The 22,993-nt window shown below is 46.5% G+C and overlaps 1 protein-coding gene across 1 annotated transcript; it reads right to left on the bottom strand.

Annotated features, from left to right (window-relative positions):
* Window positions 1–583: 583 nt before the first annotated feature.
* On the bottom strand, window positions 584–4,777 carry LOC134983472 (gastrula zinc finger protein XlCGF17.1-like; the record flags this gene model as incomplete). The annotated part of the gene is made up of 2 exons (XM_063949143.1): window positions 4,665–4,777; window positions 584–1,385 (listed from the first exon to the last, which is right to left on the bottom strand). Coding segments are annotated over exons 1-2 (915 nt in total), but the record flags the coding sequence as incomplete, so codon positions are not given.
* Window positions 4,778–22,993: the final 18,216 nt, after the last annotated feature.

Below are 22,993 nucleotides of genomic sequence, written 5' to 3'. Positions count from 1 at the left end.
CTTACAGGCCTACCCCTCAAGGATGGACTACTCCACCTAGGGTACTCCTACGCAGTGCGCCGAAGATGGCTGCCGCACCTGGTAACCTGTGAGGGTGGAATACACAGCCCATGGAAGTTATTACTCAAAATGCCTACACCAATCCTGCATTATTCTTTCTGTGTCTTTTTTTTTGTCTGTCTGGTTTATCTTTTGATGTGTAATACTTAAATCTTCTGTATTATATGCATTGTTTGAGTTCTAGTTGGCGCTGCGGATGGCTGCCTCAGTGCTGCTCTGCCAAGCAGCCTTCGTCTTTAGTCTTACATGTATAATATGTTGAGTCTATTGTACAGTTGCAATGTGCAGTATGAACTCATATGTGTAATGTGTGTAATGTATGCTATGTTTTTCCCCCTTCTTATGCCATGTATTTCCCTTATGCTGCTTGGCGATGCATTGTACCACAAACAATTCCTAGTGTACGCGAGTACACCTGGCCAATAAAGCTGATTCTGATGATTTATGTCTCAGAGTATAGAAATGACTTCTCACCTGTGTGACTTCGCTGATGTCTAATAAGAACTGATTTGTGTGCAAAACATTTCCCACACTCAGAACATGGAAATGCCTTCTCACCTGTGTGACTTTGCTGATGGGAAACAAGTTGTGATTTGTATGTAAAACATTTCCCACACTCAGAGCAAGAAAATGGCTTCTCACCTGTGTGACTTCTCTGATGTCTAACAAGAACTGATTTGTGTGCAAAACATTTCCCACACTCAGAACATGGAAATGCCTTCTCACCTGTGTGACTTAGCTGATGGGAAACAAGTTGTGATTTGTATGTAAAACATTTCCCACACTCAGAGCAAGAAAATCGTTTCTCACCTGTGTGACTTCCGTGATGATTAACAAGACTTGATTTCTGTGTAAAACATTTTCCACACTCAGAGCAAGAAAGTGGCTTCTCACCTGTGTGACTTCTCTGATGTATAACAAGAACTGATTTGTGTGCAAAACATTTCCTACACTCAGAGCAAGAAAATGGCTTCTCACCTGTGTGACTTCTCTGATGTGTAACAAGACGTGATTTGAGTGCAAAACATTTCCCACACTCAGAACATGGAAATGCCTTCTCACCTGTGTGACTTTGCTGATGGGTAACAAGTTGTGATTTCCGTGTAAAATATTTCCCACACTCAGAGCAAGAAAATGGCTTCTCACCTGTGTGACTTCTGCGATGTATAACAAGATCTGATATACATGTAAAACATTTCCCACACTCAGAACATGGAAAAGGCTTCTCACCTGTGTGACTGCGCAGATGTGTAACAAGTTGTGATTTACTTACAAAACATTTCCCACACTCAGAACATGTAAATGGCTTCTCACCTGTGTGACTTCGCTGATGGGTAACAAGTTGTGATTTCTGTGTAAAACATTTCCCACACTCAGAGCAAGAAAATGGCTTCTCACCTGTGTGACTTCTCTTATGCATAACAAGATCTGATTTCCATACAAAACATTTCCCACACTCAGAACATGGAAATGGCTTCTCACCTGTGTGACTTCTGTTATGTATAACAAGTTGTGATTTGTATGTAAAACATTTCCCACACTCAGAACATATCAGTGGCCTCTCACCTGCCTTACCTGTGTGTGGGTTAATAGGCTTTGTGTTCTGTGTAAAACATTTGGCATCTATGGAACAGGGAAACACTGTATCTACTGTCAGAGCTGTAACAGATGCACCAATATCAGAGTGATCAGGAGAACATTTCCCAGGATCAGAGGGATCAGCTGATAGAGCTGGATGTATAATTGGGGTAATGGGATTATCTCCTGGAGAATCCTGTCTACTATCATTATCTTTTATGTCACAATCCGGGGATAACATTAGATGTCCTTCTGAGATATTCCTGGTTGTGTGTCCATCTGCTGGAAATAAAATACATTATGGAAATGTGACATTTTCTGTAACAATATTAATCTTGTAAACAATAGGAGAAGACGACTCTCTGGGACAATTAATTGTAAATGTGTGTGTATAATAAAACATAACTTTTAATGAAGGCTTTATAATATTGTGTCTCATACTATCATTGTGTCCACCTTCCTGAGAACATCACAATAACAAATGTAATATTATAATAAGACTTAGATATATATCTCTCTTGTACTGGTAACTATCCATGAAATATAAATGGAGATGTAGTCACTCGCCAAGTCCTATGTCAGCACCAATGTAAAACAATGGATGGGGAACATATCGTATGAATTGGAGATTCTAGATGAATAATAACATCAGTCATATGAGCTGATGGATCAGAGAAATGTCTCCTAACGTTACTCCTGAAGGCATTGGTAAGGTAGCATTCCTTTATGTGTGTGCTCATATGCTGGTAAGCCTGTACATGTGTAACTCACCCTTATATAAGGTATATTGCTACAGCAGAGTAGGTGTGGAACAAGGTACTTTACATGCAATACACCATATGATATCCTCTAATCATCATCTGCTAGATTATAATCAACTTTCTCTTAGGTCCTAGAGGACACCCGAGTCCATTTAGTACCATGGGGTATAGATGGGTCCTTTGGGAGCCACTGGCCCTTTAAGAGTTTAATAGTGTGGGCTGGCCCCTCCTTCTATGCCCCTCCTACCAGACTTAGTTTAGAAAATGTGCCGGGAGGAGCCGGTCACAGCTAGGGGAGCTCCTAGGAGTTTTCTTAGTTTTTCATTTTCTAGAGTTAGTTAGGTTACAGGAAGGCTGCTGGCAACAGACTCCCTGCTTCGTGGGACTTAGGGAGGGGAAGGATAGAAACCAACTTCCTGAAGAGATAATGGTTCTCTACTCTGCTGACAGGGCACTGAGCTCCTGAGGTTGCTGATCGCAAGTCCATGAGGCAACTGCTCACTCCCGCAGCATGGCCGCCAACCCCTAACAAAGCCAGAAGAAAGTGGTGAGTACAGCGCAAGCGTCCCGGTTAGCGGGTTGCCGGCGCAAGGGTGGAAGTGCAGCTCTGACAGGCTGCGCTCCAGGAAGGTTCAGCAACACACAGTGTAGGCGCTTTGAGGGGCGTCCTGAGCCAGCGCGGATAAACCCTACACTGGTCACACAGATAACAGGGGCTAATATACCTGTTAGCGCTAAAATCCTCAGGCCAGTATAAACAATTAGTGCAGGAAGCCACGCGCCATTACATGGGGCAGGGCTTCCTCTCAGAGTGGATCCAGCACTCACCAGCGCCATTTTCTCCCTGCAGATCATAGGAACTAGGACAATGACAGGGAGCGCTGCCCTCCCTATTAAGGTTAGTCAGTCAGCGCCGGGCTTTTATCATAATAACTGCCTACAGGGGCGCTGTGTGGCTGGCTCCTTATACTCTGTGACTCTCTGAAGGTACTCTGGGGGGAACTGTGTCTGACATTTTCCTGTGTGTGTGTGTGTGTGTGTGTGTGTGTGTATAACCACATTACCAGAGTGTGTATCTTCTCCTGAGGAGTCTATTCCATGTACTCAGGACTGCAATGTGCTGTCTCAGCCTTCTGAATCCGAACCCCCATGGGTGGATTCTTTAAGGGGAATGATATCCCAGATTTCAACAAGGATGTCACATACTGAGAAAGAAACACAGTTTTTGAGACAATCTGTAGTGGGTTTGAAGTATTCAGCTCCCACTACTTCATCTAAAACCCCACCTACATACCCCAAAAAACGTATACTTGCCCAGATAATGCAAGCTGACACTGATACCGACTCTGTTACAGGGGACGGTGATGGGGACATGCAGGGGGGGGGGGATGCATCCATTGCTAAAGGGGTGCAGCTAATGACTGAAGCCATTAGAGATGTTTTGCATATTTCTGAGAAGGTTCCGGAACAAGTAGAGGAATCTTATTTTACAGTAAATAAGAAGTCCTCGCTTACCGTCCCTGATTCTAAGGAGTTAAAACTCCTTGTTTGAAAAATCTTGGGAAAACCCAGAGAAAAAATTCCAGATCCCTATAAGAATTCTCATTGCTTTGCCTTTCCCTGAAGAGAATAGGAAGAAGTGGGAAAACCCACCTATAGTAGACGCTTTTGTACCTAGGCTGTCTAAAAAGGTGGTTTTACCTGTCCCTGGTTCAACCGCCATAAAGGAGCCGGCTGACCGCAAGATTAAGACTACGTTTAAATCACTATACAGTACTACAGGTGTGGCTTTAGGGCCCACTATTGCTTGTGCATGGATTTCTAAAGCCATAGTAAAGTGGTCAGGCAACTTACTAAAGGACTTAGATACTATAGATAGGAGTGACATTGACTTGTTTTTACATCACATACAGGATTCTGCAGGTTTCATGGTGGAGGCCATGAAGGACATTGGCCTGCTACTTCCATGGCTGTCTCGGCACGCAGAGGACTCTGGCTACGTCAATGGACTGCGGATGCAGTATCTAAGAAAAGTGTGGAGAACCTGTCATTCACAAGTCAGGCACTATTTAGGGACGCATTGGATTTGTGGATTTCCACTGCCACTGCGGGTAAGACAACATTTCTTCCCTCCGCAGCAGCCCCAGGTAGAAAATCTTATCGTACACCTACACTGCAGTCCTTTCGGACCGCAAAATTTAAAAAATCCAACCCTCCCATCTTCTTTAGAGGAGGTTGGGGAAGATCCAAAAAACCTGCACCAACAGGTTCCCAGGGACAGAATCCAGGTTCAGCTTCCTCCAAATATTCAGCATGATGGTGGACCGCTCAGTCTGGAGATCAGGCAGGTGGTAGTGAGAGTAAAAAATTTCAGTCATGTCTGGGCGTCATCATGCCTAGACCCCTGGGTGACAGATATTGTTACCCAGGGGTACAGACTGGAGTTTCAGCAACTCCCACCTCACAGATTCTTCAAATCAGGCTTACCAGGTTCGCAGACAGAAAGTGCTATTCTACAAGAAGCCATTCAAAAACTGGTACGAACAAATGTTATTGTTCCAGTTCCACCTCACCCAAAAATCAAGGGTTATTACTCAAACCTGTTTGTGGTACCAAAACTGGACAGTTCGGTAAGGCCTATATTGAACCTGAAGGCGTTGAACCCCTACTTGAGGGTTTTCCAATTCAAGATGGAGTCTCGGAGAGCGTTAATCTCAGGTCTGGAGGAGGGGGAATTCCTAGTATCCCTGGATATCAAGGATGCGTACCTTCACATTCCAATCTGGCCGCCTCACCAGGCCTATCAACGGTTTGCACTACAGGACTGTCACTATCCATTCCAAAGATTGCCATTTGGCCTCTCCACACCAACGAGGGTGTTCACTAAGGTACTAGCGGAGATGATGCTCCTCCTACGCAAACAAGGAGTGAACATAATTCCATATCTGAATGATCTGCTAATAAAAGCATCTTCCAAGGAGAAGCTGTTGCAGAATATTTCACTCTCAACTCAACTACTCTGGGATCATGGGTGGATCCTGAACCTTCCAAAGTCACATTTGGAACAGACTAGGAGACTGCCCTTTCTGGGGATGATACTCGACACGGAAGTGCAGAGGGTGTTTCTACCGGTGGAGAAAGCTTTGGTGATCCAATCAATGGTCCGGGATGTCTTGAAACCTCCTGGGTATCGGTTCATCGGTTCATTTGCCTTCTGGGGAAGATGGTATCCTCCTACGAGGCTCTACAATACGGAAGATTCCATGCACGCTTCATCCAGCTGGATCTCCTGGACAAGTGGTCGGGATCGCATCTTCACATGCACCAACGGATATGCCTGTTGCCGAAAGCCAGAATTTCACTACTCTGGTGGCTGCAAACTTCTCACCTGCTCGAGGGCCGCAGGTTCGGGATTCAGAATTGGATTCTTCTAACCACAGATGCAAGCCTCAAAGGTTGGGGAGCAGTCACCCAGGGGGAAAACTTCCAAGGAAAGTGGTCAAGCCAGGAATCGGTCCTTCCAATAAACATTCTGGAACTAAGAGCCATATACTATGGCCTTCTAAAAGTGGTTCATCTTCTGCAATATTGAGCCATGCAGGTTCAGTCAGTCAACGTCACAGCGGTGTCCTACATAAACAGGCAGGGTGGAATGAAGAGCAGGGCTGCAATGTCAGAGGTAACAAGAATCCTCCTCTGGGCAGAAAGACACGCGCTGGCACTGTAGGCGATCTTCATTCCTCAGTAGACACGATCTCCTTCCAGGAGAATGGGGCCTCCACCCGGAGGTATTCACAGAAGTAAAACGCAGATGGGGTGTACCTCAGATAGAAATGATGGCCTATCGCCTCAGCAAGGCTCTTCGGAGGTACTTTTCCAGGTCACGAGACCCACAGATAGTGGCGGTGGACGCCCTGGTGACTCCATGGGTGTTCCAGTCAGTATATGTGTTCCCTCCACTTCCACTCATCCCAAGGATTCTCAAACTAATAAAAAGATAAACAGTTTCGGCGATCCTCATTGCTCTGTACTGGCCAAGGCAGGCTTGGCACGCGGATCTTCCGAGGCCTCTTCCTCTTCGCGAGGACCTTCTACTGCAGGGGCCGTTCGCCTATCACGACTTATCGCGGCTACGTTTGACGGCATGGAGGTTGAATGCCAGATCTTAGCTTGGAAGGGCATTCTGAATAAAGTTATTCCTACTCTGATCCAAGCTAGGAAGGGGGTACCGTCTAAGCATTACCATCGGATTTGGAAAAAGTATGTGTTTTGGTGTGAATCCAAGAAGTTTCCTACGGTGGAGTTTCAACTGGGACATTTTCTCCTCTTTCTGAAAGCGGGTGTGGATGTTGGCCTACGCTTGGGCTCCATCAAGTTCCAGATTTCGGCCTTGTCTATTTTCTTCCAGAAACAATTGGCTGCTATCCCTGAGGTTCAGACTTTCTTGAAAGGAATTCTGCACATCCAACCACCCTTTGTGCCTCTTATTGCACCTTGGAATCTTAATGTGGTGCTGCAGTTCCTGCAATCGGATTGGTTCAAACCTTTACAGGAGATGGACGTAAAATGTATTACTTGGAAGGCGGTCACGTTGTTGGCCTTGGCTTCTGCCAGACGTCTGTCAGAATTGGGGGCATTTTTGCACAAGAGCCCCTACTTGATTTTCCATGAGGATAGAGCTGAGTTCAGAATGCGTCAGCAATTTCTCCCTAAGGTTGTGTCAGCTTTTCATATCAACCAACCTATTGTGGTGCCAGTGGCTACTGACACCTTAATTACCTCAAAGTCCATGGATGTCATGCGGGCTTTGAAAATCTATGTGAAGAGAACTACTCATCACAGGAAGTCGTACGCACTATTTGTACTTTATGATCCCAACAAGATTGGGTGTCCTGCTTCTAAGCAGACAATTTCACGCTGGATCAGGCTTACTATCCAGGATGCTTATTCCACGGCAGGATTGCCAATTCCAAAATCTGTTCAGGCCCACTCTACCCGTAAAGTGGGTTTTTCCTGGTCAGCTGCCCAGGGTGTCTCGGCTATTCAGCTTTGCCGAGCAGCTACTTGGTCACGGTCGAACATGTTTGCTAGGTTTTACAAGTTCTATACTTTGGCCTCTGAGGACCTCAAGTCTGGGCAATCAGTTCTGTAGGAACCTCATCACTCTCACTCCTGTACTGGGAGCTTTGGTACATCCCCATGGTACTAAATGGATCCCAGCATCCTCTAGGACGTAATAGGATTTTAATTACCTACCGATAAATCCTTTTCTAATAGTCCATAGAGGATGCTGGGTTCCCGCCCTGTGCTTCGTATTACTGCATTGTTACTTGGTTCAGTATTGTTGGATCAGCCATTGCTGAATTGTTCCAAGTTGGTTAGTTCGGCTTTTTGTTATGTGTGAGCTGGTGTGAATCTCACCACCATCTGTGTATTTCCTTCTCTTGAAGTATGTCCGTCTCCTCGGGCACCGTTTCTAGACTGAGTCTGGTAGGAGGGGCATACAGGGAGGGGCCAGCCTACACTATTAAACTCTTAAAGTGCCAGTGGGTCCCAAAGGACCCGTCTAGACCCCATGGTACTAAATGGACCCCAGAATCCCCAACAGACTACGAGAAAAGGATATACCGGTAGGTAATTAAAATCCTATTTTTACATCCCCATCATCAGTGTATTACCTCTATACTCTCAATAGTAATAAGGATGATGTGTGTATAGTACGTATGATATAGAGAATTACATATCAGAATCTATACTGCTGCCGCCATACTTCTGCCTCTCATACGTGTGCTACTGGCAGCAGTTAACATCTGAGTGAGAGTGCAGGGAAGACAGCAGAGTCTGATGAGAAAGAGATTGGATCTGCCTTTGCAGGGATGTACCACACCTGTCACCCCTGTTAGTATATAAAATTAAAAAAAAGAGGGGCGTGGTCCATCCAGACGTGCTTTCTGGAGCTCTCCTCACTAAGTGGCTTCTTATCTACCCTACCTGATAGCTCTCAGCCACCGCTGGGACCAAGACCCTATCTATTAAGTCCCCCACTCCTACTGCCCTAAAGCCGCTCACTCTGGGCACCGTTCACTGCCGCAGCCTAGTGACGACTATGAAGCCATGGGCTGTATTCTGGGGCTATGTGCGCCCAGACTTTCCTGCACGCTCCGGATAGCTGACTTGAAGGTGCTTTTGGCTCAGACGGGAGTACTTGCTCTCCAGGTAACACAGGTGCGTAGCTCCCGCTACTGCTGGGGACAGAATGGGCTGCCCACAGTCACTGGAGCCCAGTGGTGATATTGGGGAGGAAGATGACTGCCATTTTGCATCCTGGTGCATGGCCATCGCATGCTTTGCCTTCAATAAGGTTTAATATAAATAAGTGTCCTGACAGCTGGACCAGGGTCACTACACTAAATTGAAGCATTTGCCTGGAGGTGAAACTACCTTCTATTTATATAGTACCACTATAATCTACTTCCCTGGAAGAAAAAAAGACAAGGCTGAGATTTGAACTTTTATGGAGCCTAAATGTAGGCCCACATCGACAACAGCCTGCAGGAAGTGCAAGAAATGTCCCAGATGAAAATCCACAGCAGAATACTGTTGACCCTCACACCAAGAGACACATTTCTTCCATATGCGATGGTAATGTTTTGATGCGACCATCTGGCCGGCTTGGAGAATAGTCGAGATAACCTTGCCCGGTATCTATTTCCTGACAAAAATCCTCCCAATATACTTCCATTGCATCAAACGTAGCCGTGGTAAGTCTGGATAGACGAACGTCCCTGGTGTAAGACGATCATCCTCAATTGGCAGAGGCCAGGGGCCTACGAGTAATAAGGCTAGAATGTCTACATACCAGGCCCTGCGGGGCCAGTCTGGGGCAATCAGAATTGCCTGAACCCTGTCCCCTTAAGTCCTTTGAGAACTCTTGGAATTAGAGGAACTGGAGGGAACAAGTACACCAACCGGTAAATCCATGGTGTCGCCAGAGCATCCACTCCTGCGGCCTGTGGATCCCTCGTCCCAGAACAGTAACAAAGAAGCTTCTTGGTAAGCTGAGAAATCAACAAGTCGATTTGCGGGTAGCCCCACCGATGAAATATCTGCTGAAACACTTGTGGGTAGAGGCCCCATTCCCCCAGGTGCAGATCGTGTCTACTGAGGAAGTCTGCTCCCCAACTGTCTACTCCCAGAATTAATATGGCGGAAATGGCCTTGGGATTTCGCTCCACTAAGAGGAGTATCTGTAACACCTCCCTCATTGCAGCTCTGCTGTTTGGACCTCCTTGTTGGTTTATGTATGCCACAGTTGGTGCTTTTTCCAACCATACCTGTATGGTCTGATACTGAAGGATATAAAAGAGGTCAGCAGAAGGGCATTGTAAATCGCCCTGAGTTCCAAAACTTTTATCGGAAGGGAAGCCTCTTGGTCAGACCACCTTCATTGGAACCGAGCCCCTAGGGCAGCGGTGGCCAACCAGTGGCTCTTGAGCCACATGAGGCTCTTTCTTTACTCAAATGTGGCTCCCAACACTCAAAGTCACATGACCACAACAGATACAGAAACCGCTGCACTCCAGCCAGACACGCAGCAACAATACAGGGACTGAAAACTGTGGGAGCCAAATACTATAGGTGAGACATCCACCGGCAAATATAGGACACATAAGGGGCTGCTGCAATCACGGGCTTGGAAACTTTTAGCCTGGGGTGCAGACTCCAGCAAGCTACCCCACTTTTTTATAGGGAATCTGCAGTCAAGTGGCCCTGGAACACTTATATTGCACTGGCCCAGGGGTCAGATGGCACCTTTATATGGATTTGGCTTTTTCAATTATTTTATGTGAAAGTGACTATTTCAATGTATTTTATGTTGGATCTGGCTTTAAAATTTATCTTATGCTGAATCTAGCCTTTTCAATGTATTTTATACCGGCAGTGTGTCCTAGCTGACATAAAGCCACACCCCATTTTTGCACACGCGCCTTCGGCGCGATGTCGGCTCTTTGACGTACCTAACAAGATTTTTTGGCTCTTTGCTCTGCCTGGTTGGCCACCCCTGCCCTAGGGTCACTGCACCCCAACCATGGAGGCTTGCATCAGTTGTCAACAGAATCCAATCCTGAATTCTGAAGTGTCGACCCTCCAGGAAGGAGATCAGCAACCACCATAAGAGGGAAATCCTGGCCTTTGGTGAAAGGCATATCATCTGGCGTATGTGCAGATGTGACCCAGACCATTTGTCCAGCAGATCCAGCTGGAATGGTCATGCATGGAATCTTCCTTACCGAAATGCGTCATAGGAGGCCATTATCTTTCCCAGTAAGCGTATGCAGAGATGTACCGAGATTTTGTTCAGCTTCAAAATGGAACATACCATCGTCTGAATTATCTTTGCCTTGTCCATAGGAAGGAACACCTTCTGAGACACCGTGTCCAGTATCATTACCAGGAACTGAAGCCTCTGCGTAGGTTCTAGGTGGGATTTCTGCAGATTGAGAATCCACCCGTGATCCGTGAGTAGTCGTGTTTGAAGGCTGATCTTTTCCATCAACTGTGCTCTGAATATAGCCATTATGAGGAGATCGTCCAAGTATGGAACAATGTTCACTTCCTGCTTGTGGGAAGCCTGTACCGGATTGGCAGGACACCAACTGGGATACCTATTAACTTGGATTGGTCTCCAACATGGTGGCTCCCTGCACAGAGGACACATGTGGTACCAGCACACAGGCACTACATCTGGCCTCAGCCTCCCAGACGCCGCACTCCAGTAACAGGACACTTGGAAACAGACACATCCGGCTGCCATGCTCCGCTCCTCAGGACCCGGACCCCGGCCTCCAGACACCCAGCAGCAGCACCAGAAGACCTTGCTGCTGTAGCTCCTATCCATCGCAGCGACACCAGCCAGCTAAGAGGAAGGCCGCAGGGACCAGAACTCCGGATGCTGACGTGCCCCCCTTTTTAGGGTGGTTTCCGAACACCCATGTTGCTTAGTGGGATTCTTGGCATGAAAGGCACAACATAGTCTTGGAGCATGAACATCCTCTGCAGCCACCCAAGATATTTCCTCCGGACCATATCCTCTCCAATCTATGAGATACTGGAGACGACCATACCTCTTGCGGAAGTCAAGAAACTTATGAACCTCGAATTTCTCATTTTGAGCAGCTTGAACCTTGGGAGGTTAAGGGAAAGCTGCCCGAAAATGATTTAGTACAAGGGGCTTTAGCAGAGAAATGTGAAAGGCATTGGGAATTTTCAAATAGGGAGGCAGTTTCACCTTGTAAGAAACAGGATTCAACACTCTTAATAGGATACGGACCGATGAATCTTGGAGCAAACGTTTTGGTAGGAACTTTGAGTCTGAGGTCTCTGGTGGATATCCAAACACGATCTCCCACTTTGAGACTAGGAACAGCCCTATGTTTCCGATCAGCGTAGGTCTTTTATTTCTGGGAAGTCTCAAGTAGCGCCTTATGAATTTGTCTCCAAATCTTAGTGAACTGACGAAGAGCGGATTCAGCAGCAGGAACCTCAAGAGGTGGGAGAGATTAGAAGGAAGGAGCTCGTGGATGAAAACTATAGTTTATGAAGAAAGGAGTGGAATTGGTAGAAGAATGATATAGGTTATTGTATGCGAACTCAGCAAATGGGAGGTAATCCATCCAGTCTTCCTGAGCAGGGGACATGAACATCCGTAAGAAAGTTTTCAGATCTTGGTCGACTCTTTCAGTCTGTCCGTCAGTCTGGGGATGGTAGGCTGAAGAGAAGTTCAACTTGATTCCTAGCACAGAGCCGAGAGCTTTCCAGAACTTGGCGAGGAATTGAGGACCCCGATCAGAAACTATTTCCTGTAGAAGACCATGCAAATGAAAAATCTATGAGAAAAACAATATGGATAGCTGAGGAGCAGAGGGAGACCGGTGAGGGGTATGAAGTGAACCATCTTCGAAAATGACACAAATGACACAAATGGTGTTGTGCCTTCTGGAGACTGGCAAATCATTTATGAAATCCATAAAGATGCGAGTCCAAGGCTTTTGAGGTGTTGAAGGTGGATGAAGAAGACCCGAGGGAGATGTTCGTGGACTTTTTTGTTGAACACACTTGGAACAGGCTGCTACAAATTCAAAGACATCTGTTTTACGATGAGGCTACCAGTAGAATCGCTGAATGAACTTGAGAGTCTTAAGACTACCGGCATGACCCATGAAAGATGAAGAATGAGCCCAAGTAAGCAATTGCCTGCAAAATTTTGGTGCTACAAAAGTTCTCCCCAGAGGAGGTATAGGAACAATACGAGTTGAAGCAAATGAAGCCAGAATCAGAATAAATTGTTTCTCAAAGGAGTTGAGTGAATCAACCGTTTGAAAAGAACGAGAAAGTGCATCTGCTCTTCAATTTAAGGTTGCTGGGCGGTTAATAGTTTAAAGGAGAACCGAGAGAAGAAGAGAGCCCACCTGGCTTGCCATGGGTTTAAACAATGAGTTTAAACAATGGGTTTAAGCCATCATGGAAGGACTTGGAGAAGACGGAATGGGAGAAGATTCTGAATGATCAGGACTGAGGCTCAATGTTAGTTGATTAGGCAGAAGAAAAAGACCTCAAGTCAGTTTGAGAGGTTTCCTGTTAAGGACGAGGTTTAGCTTTCTTATGAGATGATTTTCCAGTTCTGCCCATTCATCAGCATCAGCATAACATTACGGAGATGAAAGACCAAGGTCAGGAGGCCAGCAGCGACATAGCAGAAGTATTAAAGTGTGGAAATAGGGAGACATCAGTGAGCATAGACCCCCAGTGGCCATCGGTTACAGAAACATTGTGAGGTCAGTTGTTTATGGGTAATAGCAAGAAGATGTCATCCTTGAGCGGTAAAGTAATTTATAGGAGCCAGCAACTGGAGCCTGCTACTGTCCTGGACACATGGACTGTTACGCCGTAGCTATACTGAAGCCCCAAGAGTGCTAATTGGATCTTACGGGGATTCAGGGGAGCAGGAGGGGAAAAAACCCCAGCAGCAGTCAAACAGTATGGAGGATGTAGTCAGCACAGTCTGCCACCAGAGGGAGTCGACAGAGCAGGAGTGGAGGCCAGACAATAATAATAATAAAAGCAGTTCAGACGACCACTTACTGCCCAGGTAGGGCTGCAGCGGCAGAAGTCCCTGCCAGAAATCACTGAGGCTGTAGTGAAGAGCACTGATCATGGGCTGTCAGTGTCTGTAGCTCCCAGGGAAGTGGCTGGTTTCAGGAGGGCATGTGGCTATATTGCCAGTTTTCAAGATGGCACTTCTGGCAGGGAATCCCAGACCAGAAGAAACTGGCCGGCTATGGTGGGAGAACCAGGTCAGTAAAAAGGCAGGAGAGGAGAGGTACCAGGATGCAGTGGCACAGGGTAGCGTATCTGGCTGCACAGGAACCACACCTGTATGTCCTCTATAATTCACAGCTCCACCAGATTTCCCCATAGCACCATGGGTTACGAGGAGAGGGGAGATGCCGGGACACTGCTGGAGTGATGACAGGCAAGCGCTCCATGTATTTCCCGCTGCCACGACTCAGGGCTTCAACGGCCGGACAGTAGGAGAAGGCAGGCTGCGGGCGGGTGAGCTGACTAACCTGATGAATCCCTGCTGAGGCCACCAATTCCCGTAGTATGCACCGCATCAGATGCCGGAAGAGCAGCTCCGCTCTGTGTCTCCAGCCGCGGTCACCGCTGATCCCCAGTTAGCCTCTCCACATGACTCCAACAGCACGGCTAGGCACAAGAGTGGACAGGGCGCACAGCCCTTGGCGAGTAGCAGCGCTACCTCGCTGAGGTCTGGTCCGTGGTGGGATCACTGCACAACTTCAGTCCGCGGCTTCGGATCCGGGAGTACGCCACAACCTGCAAAAGCCAAATGAGTGGCTCCCCGGCTCCGCAACCTACAAAACACACAGAGGGGCAAGAAAGGGCCCGAAAGAGCCCGTAGGACAGCTGTAAAAGGCAGAAAGGACCTATATAAGCAGGAGCTCCTTTATCATGCTTCCTGCTGCCTTTCCAGTCAGGCCACACACCCCGTGACATCATTTATTGATGTTGAAAATAAAAGTAATGTCGATTTTTGCACCAATCTAAGACTTGCGAATGTACTTTGGGAGTCACCTCCCTTTTTTTTTTAAACAGTCCCCAGCTGGACGAGGATAACTGGAATTCCATTTCTTGGAATTCTAACTTCCTACTGGGCGTAAACAAAAAATTTCCATCAGCTGTTTTGGGATGTTTAAACACAGTTGCCTTAGTTTTTAACACAGGCTTTGCTGCCTCTTCTAAGGAAAGAATGACTTAGCACTAATTAGCTCAGGTATGTCCACTGAGCTGAGACCATCCGCAGTGCAATGAGTCCTCATCCTCCAACGAATCCTCATCTAAATCATGTGTAGACTGTGAAGATGTTGTACCATGTCTATGTGATTTACTTACCACCAGCCTTTCAGCCTGCTTTTTTGAGAGGCTGACAATTCCCTAGGTGTATAAACCTCAGAATGAATGTTGCATGTAAGGGTTAATAGTGAAACCTATCACTGGTATAGGAGCTGGTATAAACTGTGCAGCTACATTGGATAATGTCTGTGCAAAGTTGCCCATGACGGTTCACCAGAACCTGTGCCTGCCTCACTGTACACGTGGGTAAGCGTTGTCTCGACCCAGCGGGGAGTTGTTGGAGCGACTCTAAGGTACGTATAAGATGCTTTTTTAGACAGATCACTGCAAAAAAATAGTAATACTAAAATAAAAATAGGATTTTAATACCTAATAGGATGCTGGGGTCACTTCAGAACCATGGAGTTATAACAAAGCTCCAGAACGGGCGGGAAAGTGCGGATAACCCTGCAACACTGATTGACCAAACTTGCGGATGCTAAGGCCAACAGTATGACCACTTTCCAAGTGAGAAATGTTAACTATCTCCTGTAGAGGTTCAAACCAATGTGATTGAAGGAACTGCAACACCATGTTAAGATCCCACGGTGCAAATGGAAGTTGGATGGGAAAAACCCCTTTCACGAACATCTGAACTTCTGGAAGGGAGACCAACTGTTTCTGAAAGAAAATTGATAAGGCCGAAATGTGGACCTTAATGGAGCCCAATTTCAGACACGCATCCACACCCGCCTGTAGAAAATGGAGAAAAACGTCCCAAGTGAAACTCTTCCGTTGGAGCCTTCTTGGATTCACACCAAGATACATATTTTCTCCAAATACGGTGGTAATGTTTAGATGTTACTCCTTTCCTGGCCCGAATGAAAGTGGGAATGACTTCTTCTGGAATACCCTTTCGGGCTAGGATCTGGCGTTTAACAGCCATGCCGTCAAACGTAGCCGCGATAAGTCTTGATACACGCATGACCCCTACTGCAGCAGGTCCTCGTGAAGAGGAAGAGGTCGAGGATCTTCTATGAGTAAATCTTGAAGATCTGGATACCAAGCCCTCCTTGGCAAGTCTGGGACAATGAGGATCGCCCGAACCCTTCTTCTCCTTACAATCTTGAGAACTTTTGGAATCAGTGGAAGTGGAGGGAAGACATACACCGACTGAAACACCCACTGTGTCACCAGTGCATCCACTGCTATTGCTTGAGGGTCTCTCGACCTGGAATAATATCTCTGAAGCCTCTTGATGAGACGAGATGCCATCATGTTTACTTGAGGGACTCAACAAAGATCTGCCAGCTCTGCGAAGACGTGTGGGTGGAGGCCCCATTCTCCTGGATGGAGATCATGTCTGCTGAGGAAGTCTGCTTCCCAGTTGTTCACTCCCGGAATGAAAATTGCAGAGAGCGCTTGCATGTTTTTCCGCCCAGAGGAGGATTCTTGTCGCCTCTGCCATCGCCGCTCTGCTTTTTATTCTGCCCTGACTGTTTATGTACGCCACTGCTGTTACATTGTCGGACTGGATCTGTATGGGTAGATCTTGAAGAAGATGCTTTGCTTGTAGAAGGCCGTTGTAAATGGCTCTCAACTTCAGAACGTTTATGTGAAGATAAGTTTCCTGACTTGACCATCTTCCTTGGAAGCTTACTCCGTGTGACTGTCCCCCAGCCTTGCAGACTTGCATCCGTGGTTACCAGGACCCAGTCCTGAATCCCGAATCTGCGACCCTGCAGTAGGTGAGCACTGTGTAGCCACCACAGGAGCGAAATTCTGGCTTTTGATGACAGGATTATCCTCTGGTGCATGTGTAGATGGGATCCGGACCACTTGTCCAACATATCCCACTGGAATACCCTGGTATGGAATCTGCCAAACTGCAAGGCCTCGAAGGCCGCTACCATCTTTCCCAACAACCAAATGCATTGATGAATTGACACTCTTGTCGGTTTCAGAATTTGACCATTTTCTGGATTTCCAGAGCCTTTTCCACTGGAAGAAATACCCTCTGTACTTCTGTGTCCAGAATCATTCCCAGAAAGGATAACATTGTTGTAGGTTCCAATTGTGATTTTGGAATGTTTATGATCCAACCGTGTTGTTGAAGCACTGTCGGGGATAGTGCAATGTTCTGCACCAACCGTTCCCTGGACCTCGCTTTTATTAGGAGATCGTCCAGGTAAGGAATTATATTGACTCCTTTCTGACGAAGGAGGACCATCATCTCTGCCATCACCTTGGTGAAGACCCTCGGTGCCGTGGAGAGTCCAAACGGCAACGTCTGAAATTGGTAATGACAATCCTGTACCGCGAACTCAGATAAGCTTGATGCGGAGGATAAATGGGAACATGTAAGTAGGCATCTTTTATGTCCACTGATACCATGAAATCCCCTTCCTCCAGACTGGAGATCACTGCTCTCAGAGATTCTATCTTGAATTTTAACCTTTTCAGATATAGATTCAGAGATTTTAGGTTCAGGATTGGTCTGTCCGAGCCGTCCGGCTTCAGAACTACGAAGAGGCTCGAATAAAAACCTTCTCCCTGTTGTGAGAGGGGAACCAGGACAATGACTTGATCCTGGCACAATTTTTGCATTGCTGCAGTTACCACCTCCCTGTCAGGGAGAGAAACTGGTAAGGCCGATTTGAAAAAGCAGCGCGGGGGAACGCCGTGAAACTTCAGTTTGTACACGTGGGACACAATTTGTAAGACCCACGGGTCTAGGCCAGAATGAACCCAGAACTGACTGAAAAGCTGCAGACGAGCCCCAGCGTCATGTTGTAGACTTGGCAGAAGCAGGTGACTTCTGCTCCTGTGATCCTGGGGACGCTGAGGACCTTTTTCCTCGTCCCCTTCCTCTACCTGCCAAGAAAGGGGAACCTTTACCCTTTTTGTATCTATTGGGCCGAAAGGACTGCATCTGAAAGTGATGAGGTTTCTTTGCCGACGTAGGAGCATAAGGCAAAAAAGTTGATTTACCTGCAGTAGCTGCTGAAACTAAAGCATCTAGCCCATCACCAAACAAGGCCTACCCTTTATACGGGAGAGACTCCATATTTGTTTCAGGATCTGCGTCAGCATTCCACTGGCGAATCCACAACGCCCTCCGTGCCGAGACTGCCATGGTAGATGCTCTTGATCCCAAGAGCCCAATATCTCTCATAGCTTCACGCATGTATGCTGCAGCATCTTTTATATGACCCAACGTAAGGAGGACCTTGTCTCTATCTATAGTGTCAATTTCAGAAGACAAGTTATCTGACCACTTTTCAATAGCACTACTCACCCACACACAGGCAATGGTAGGCCATGAGTAGTGTCCCATTAGCCACATAAATAGACTTTAATGTAGTCTCCAACTTGCGTTCTGCCGGCTCCTTGAGAGCAGCCGTCCCAGGTGCAGGGAGAATCACCTTTTTTGTTAACCGTGACAGGGCCCTGTCTAAAACGGGGGGTGACTCCCACTTTGTCCTGTCCTCTACCGGGAAAGGATAAGTAGCCTGAATTATTTTGGGGATCTGTCACTTCTTTTCAGGGTTTGCCCGGACACCCTCAAAGAGAGTGTTCAGTTCATGAGAAGGAGGAAACGTTACATTAGTTTTCTTTTCTTTATAGAGGTAAACCTTCTGCTGAGGTAATGAAGGGATCTCTGTAACCTCTAACACCTCCTTTATAGCCACAATCATGTACTGAATGTTTTTAGCTAATTTTGGATCTATTGCCCTGGAATCACCAGTGTCGACACAGGAATCAGCGTCCGTGTCGGTCTGTATAACCTGAGCAAATGACCTCTTATGGGACCCAGAGGGATCCCCTGTGGATGAAAACACAGAGTTTTGACAAATCACATCTTCCACAGACTTTCTCCAAGTTTCTGCATGAGACTCAGACTTATCCAATCTCTTACTGATATGACTCACACTATCACGTAACTCTTTCACCCATTCAGGCTCATGGTGTGCCGGTAGCGCCACCACATTACAACTCTGTGTCCCCATAATGGCTTCCTCAGGGGAAGAGCTCCCTGCCTCAGACATGCCACACACGTGTACACCACACCACAGACACTCCGGGGCTTATAGGGGACAGACCCACAGTAAAATCTGTCAGAAGGATACAGAAGGAATTGCCAGATCGCAACTCAGCGCCAGTAATAAATTGTCTGAGAAACACAAAATGCCTACAGAGCTGCAGCGCTTTTATAATTACACAATGTACATAGCACCAAATTTCACTGCGCCCCCCCCTGTTTTGCACCCTGATACTTGTTTCAGCAGTGGAGGAGTACCAGCGGTCTTCTCTGCAGCCTGGAGGGAGAGAAAATGGCGCTGAGCAGTGTGCTGGCTGTCTGAGGATGAAGACCCGCATCCGTAATGGCGCGCTTTCACTCAGACTTAGAGAGACTCATGTTTATACTGGCGGGGGCCACTGTGGACTTTGCCGCAGCAACTTATGCCCCTAATCTGCCAGTCCTATAAGGGTTCATGCTGCCCAGGGCGCCCCCCCACGCCCTGCACCCTGCAGTACCTGTGTGTGTGGGAGCACGGCGCTCAGCGTTCCCGCCCGCTGCATGGTACCTTTCTAGCCGTCCCGATATTGAAGAGTCTTTTCCTCTTACACTCACCTGTCTTCTGACTTCTGGCGCTGTAAGGGGGGTGACGGCAGGCTGTGTGAGTGAGCAGATAGCCACAGCTAGCGTTCAGTACCCCTCAGGAGCTAATGGTGTCCTGTCAGCTTAGAAGCAGAGCCATGAAACTCACAGAAGTTGGTTCCTACTTCCTCCCCTAGGTCCCACGAAGCAGGGAGACTGTTGCCAGCAGTGCTCCCTGAAAATGAAAAACCTAACATAAGTCTTTTCCCGAGAAACTCAGTAGAGCTCCCCTGGAGTGCATCCAGTCTGCCTGGGCACAGATTCTAAACTGAGGTCTGGAGGAGGGGCATAGAGGGAGGAGCCAGTTCACACTCTGGAAAAGTCTTAAAGTGCCCATGTCTCCTGTGGATCAGTCTATACCCCATGGTTCTGAAGTGACCCCAGCATCCTCTAGGACGTATGAGAAATAAAAATACAGCAGCCCTCTGACCATGGTCTGGCTCCTGCCGCACCAAACAAAATACTGACGTGCACATGCGTGTAGATTAGGGGTGGAACCACAAACGTCCTCTTCCTGTCAATCACCTTGCGATCGCTTTGTTCGCACCATCCCATCACTGCCTGGCGCTCCCCAGCGCGGCGGACTGATGTGCCTACGCACTGCAATGCATGCGCAGTTCAGACCCAATCACCCGCTGTGTGAAAATACACAGCAGCGACCGGGTCTGAATTGGGCCCTATAATGGGTCTCATTTTGCAGCAACTGCTGACTAAGGGGCTGATTCAGACCTGATCACTGTGCTGCAAATTTTGCTGTCCTGCGTTCGGGTAGTCGCCGCCCCCAGGAGGAGTGTAAATTCACCCGTGCAAGTGTACGATCGTATGTGTACGCAGAGCTGCAAAAATGTACTTTGTGCAGTCTCTGCGCAGCCCAGGACTTACTACTACAAATATTTGTCATTCATATTAGTCCCCGCCCTGGTGTGTGGCCCTCGAATATTCACTGGAAGTGTTAAGAGGCCCCCCAGCTGAAATAATTGCCCACCCCTGGTGTAGATGGTGACACTAAAACTACTGGATGATCATTGTGAATGTCTGAGGTATTGATACAATGCAAATTTGTTGAGATAGTTTCTTTTTCAGATGGGACCATAGGTCATGCACGTGATACGACTGGCAAAAGGGAGCCACCTGTTTTGGCCGCGACCGGCATTTTTTTGTTGGTGATCCCTTGTAGACAGTGAGTAGTATCCGTCTACAGTGGAAGAAGCATGGACACCAAGAATCTCAGCGGGGGAACAGTGGGCGAAAGTAGATCACGACAAATCGGGACCACAGGCATTTAGGGCGTCTGGCAACCACCAATCGTACCAAACGCATCTGGAACTGCACCAACAGTACAATGCCGGACCCAGCCAAACAGTCCCAGATCTGGTGAATTGGAGGGCCACGTGAGATGTGGTGGCACGTCAGACAGGTGCTCTGAAAACCTATCCAAGCCTTTCGCCCACTGTTCCGTCGCTGAGAGCAAACCTAAAGTCTAACACTAATGTGATAGCTGTTTTTATGGTAATTATTTTGAGCCATAGAGTAGGACCTGCAGTATAGTGGGGTCCCTTGTCGGGAGCTGCAGGCTTAAATGCACTGAGCAATACATGAACTAAAACTCCACTGTTTATTATTGTTAGTTAATAGAGTGAGTGCAAGACACATTTATGTATGTAGTAAGGCTACTGGGAGACCTTAGATTGAGCAATATTGGATCTGGCCATTACATTCCCTAAAGTCATAACCTCAGAACTGCACAGAGCAGGAACTATTATTCACAAGTAATTAGGAATATGTTCATCATGAACAAGTCCACAATTACCGTCTGAAGGTTACACAATTATTACAAGTCTACACAACTGATATTTGAGGATAAAGCCTTTAACAGAAAACAGCCCTGAAGAAGTCACTATTGACGAAATGCGTTGGATGACACACAATTTGTATTTAGAGTGAATTGGACTGGATAAGAACAAGCCCGCCCATGCAAGGGTGACAACAAGTGCAAAACGCTTGTCTTATGATTATACAGATATGTACTTGTGATAAGCTTTTACTATGTTTTACTTGAGGTTCTAGATTCAAATTTCATTTTATTTCTGAATCTTATACGAATTGTATTTGGTGAGCTCAGGTCTACTGTATAGCAGGAAATATTTCATACCTGCATCATCTAACAAAATACATATAAATTAGGCACTCCACAAAAAACAATACTAATTATATGATATACATACACATTTATATATAATCACTAATAATAAACTTCTGCTTGTTACTTCTAATAAGATTATAGTGTTGTATGTAATAACTCTCTACATGTGATATTTGTCATGGATAGCCATGCATTAAAAACACCAGATTGAGAACAGGGCTGATGGCAGAGGACGGTGTAGGATAAGAGATTGCTGTAGTGACTGAGCAATGAGAATATGTGACTTCTGTAATAAGTGTTTATTACTCACCTGTGCTGATATCTGTAGGGATCTCCTCCTCCTTACACTGCTGATCACCCCTCACATACGTCTCTTCTTCTCCCTTCATATCTTCTGCCTTTATATCAGTCACATACGTCTCTTCTTCTCCCTCTATATCTTCTGCCTTCATATCAGTCACATACGTCTCTTCTTCTCCCTCTATATCTTCTGCCTTTATATCAGTCACATACGTCTCTTCTTCTCCCTCTATATCTTCTGCCTTTATATCAGTCACATACGTCTCTTCTTCTCCCTCTATATCTTCTGCCTTTATATCAGTCACATATGTCTCTTCTTCTCCCAATGTATCTTCTGCCTTTATATCAGTCACATACGTCTCTTCTTCTCCCTCTGTATCTTCTGCCTTTATATCAGTCACATACGTCTCTTCTTCTCCCTCTATATTTTCTGCCATTATATCAGTCACATACGTCTCTTCTTCTCCCTCTATATCTTCTGCCTTTATATCAGTCACATACGTCTCTTCTTCTCCCTCTATATCTTCTGCCTTTATATCAGTCACATACGTCTCTTCTTCTCCCTCTATATCTTCTGCCTTCATATCAGTCACATACGTCTCTTCTTCTCCCTCTATATCTTCTGCCTTTATATCAGTCACATACGTCTCTTCTTCTCCCTCTATATCTTCTGCCTTTATATCAGTCACATACGTCTCTTCATCTCCCTCTATATCTTCTGCCTTCATATCAGTCACATACGTCTCTTCTTCTCCCTCTATATCTTCTGCCTTCATATCAGTCGCATACGTCTCTTCTTCTCCCTCTGTATCTTCTGCCTTTATATCAGTCACATACGTCTCTTCTTCTCCCTCTATATCTTCTGTTTTAATATCAGAAAGACGTTCTACCTAAAAAGAAAAAAAAAACACTATAATGACATTTGCATACAGTCAGATTAAACTGAGGTGAAACAGTATAATATCAGTGTATAAGACACACAGCTCCTCTACAGATCATATAGTGACAGTCACTTTGGTATATTGGGGAGACCCTAAATCCCACCTACCTGATCCTCCTGTGGGGTCCTGTGATTCT

This window comes from Pseudophryne corroboree (genome assembly GCF_028390025.1).
Source record: "Pseudophryne corroboree isolate aPseCor3 chromosome 3 unlocalized genomic scaffold, aPseCor3.hap2 SUPER_3_unloc_16, whole genome shotgun sequence".
Taxonomy (NCBI): Eukaryota; Metazoa; Chordata; class Amphibia; order Anura; family Myobatrachidae; genus Pseudophryne; species Pseudophryne corroboree.
The sequence above is the reverse complement of the archived record's forward strand: the minus strand, read 5'-3'. Positions and strand labels throughout refer to the sequence as shown.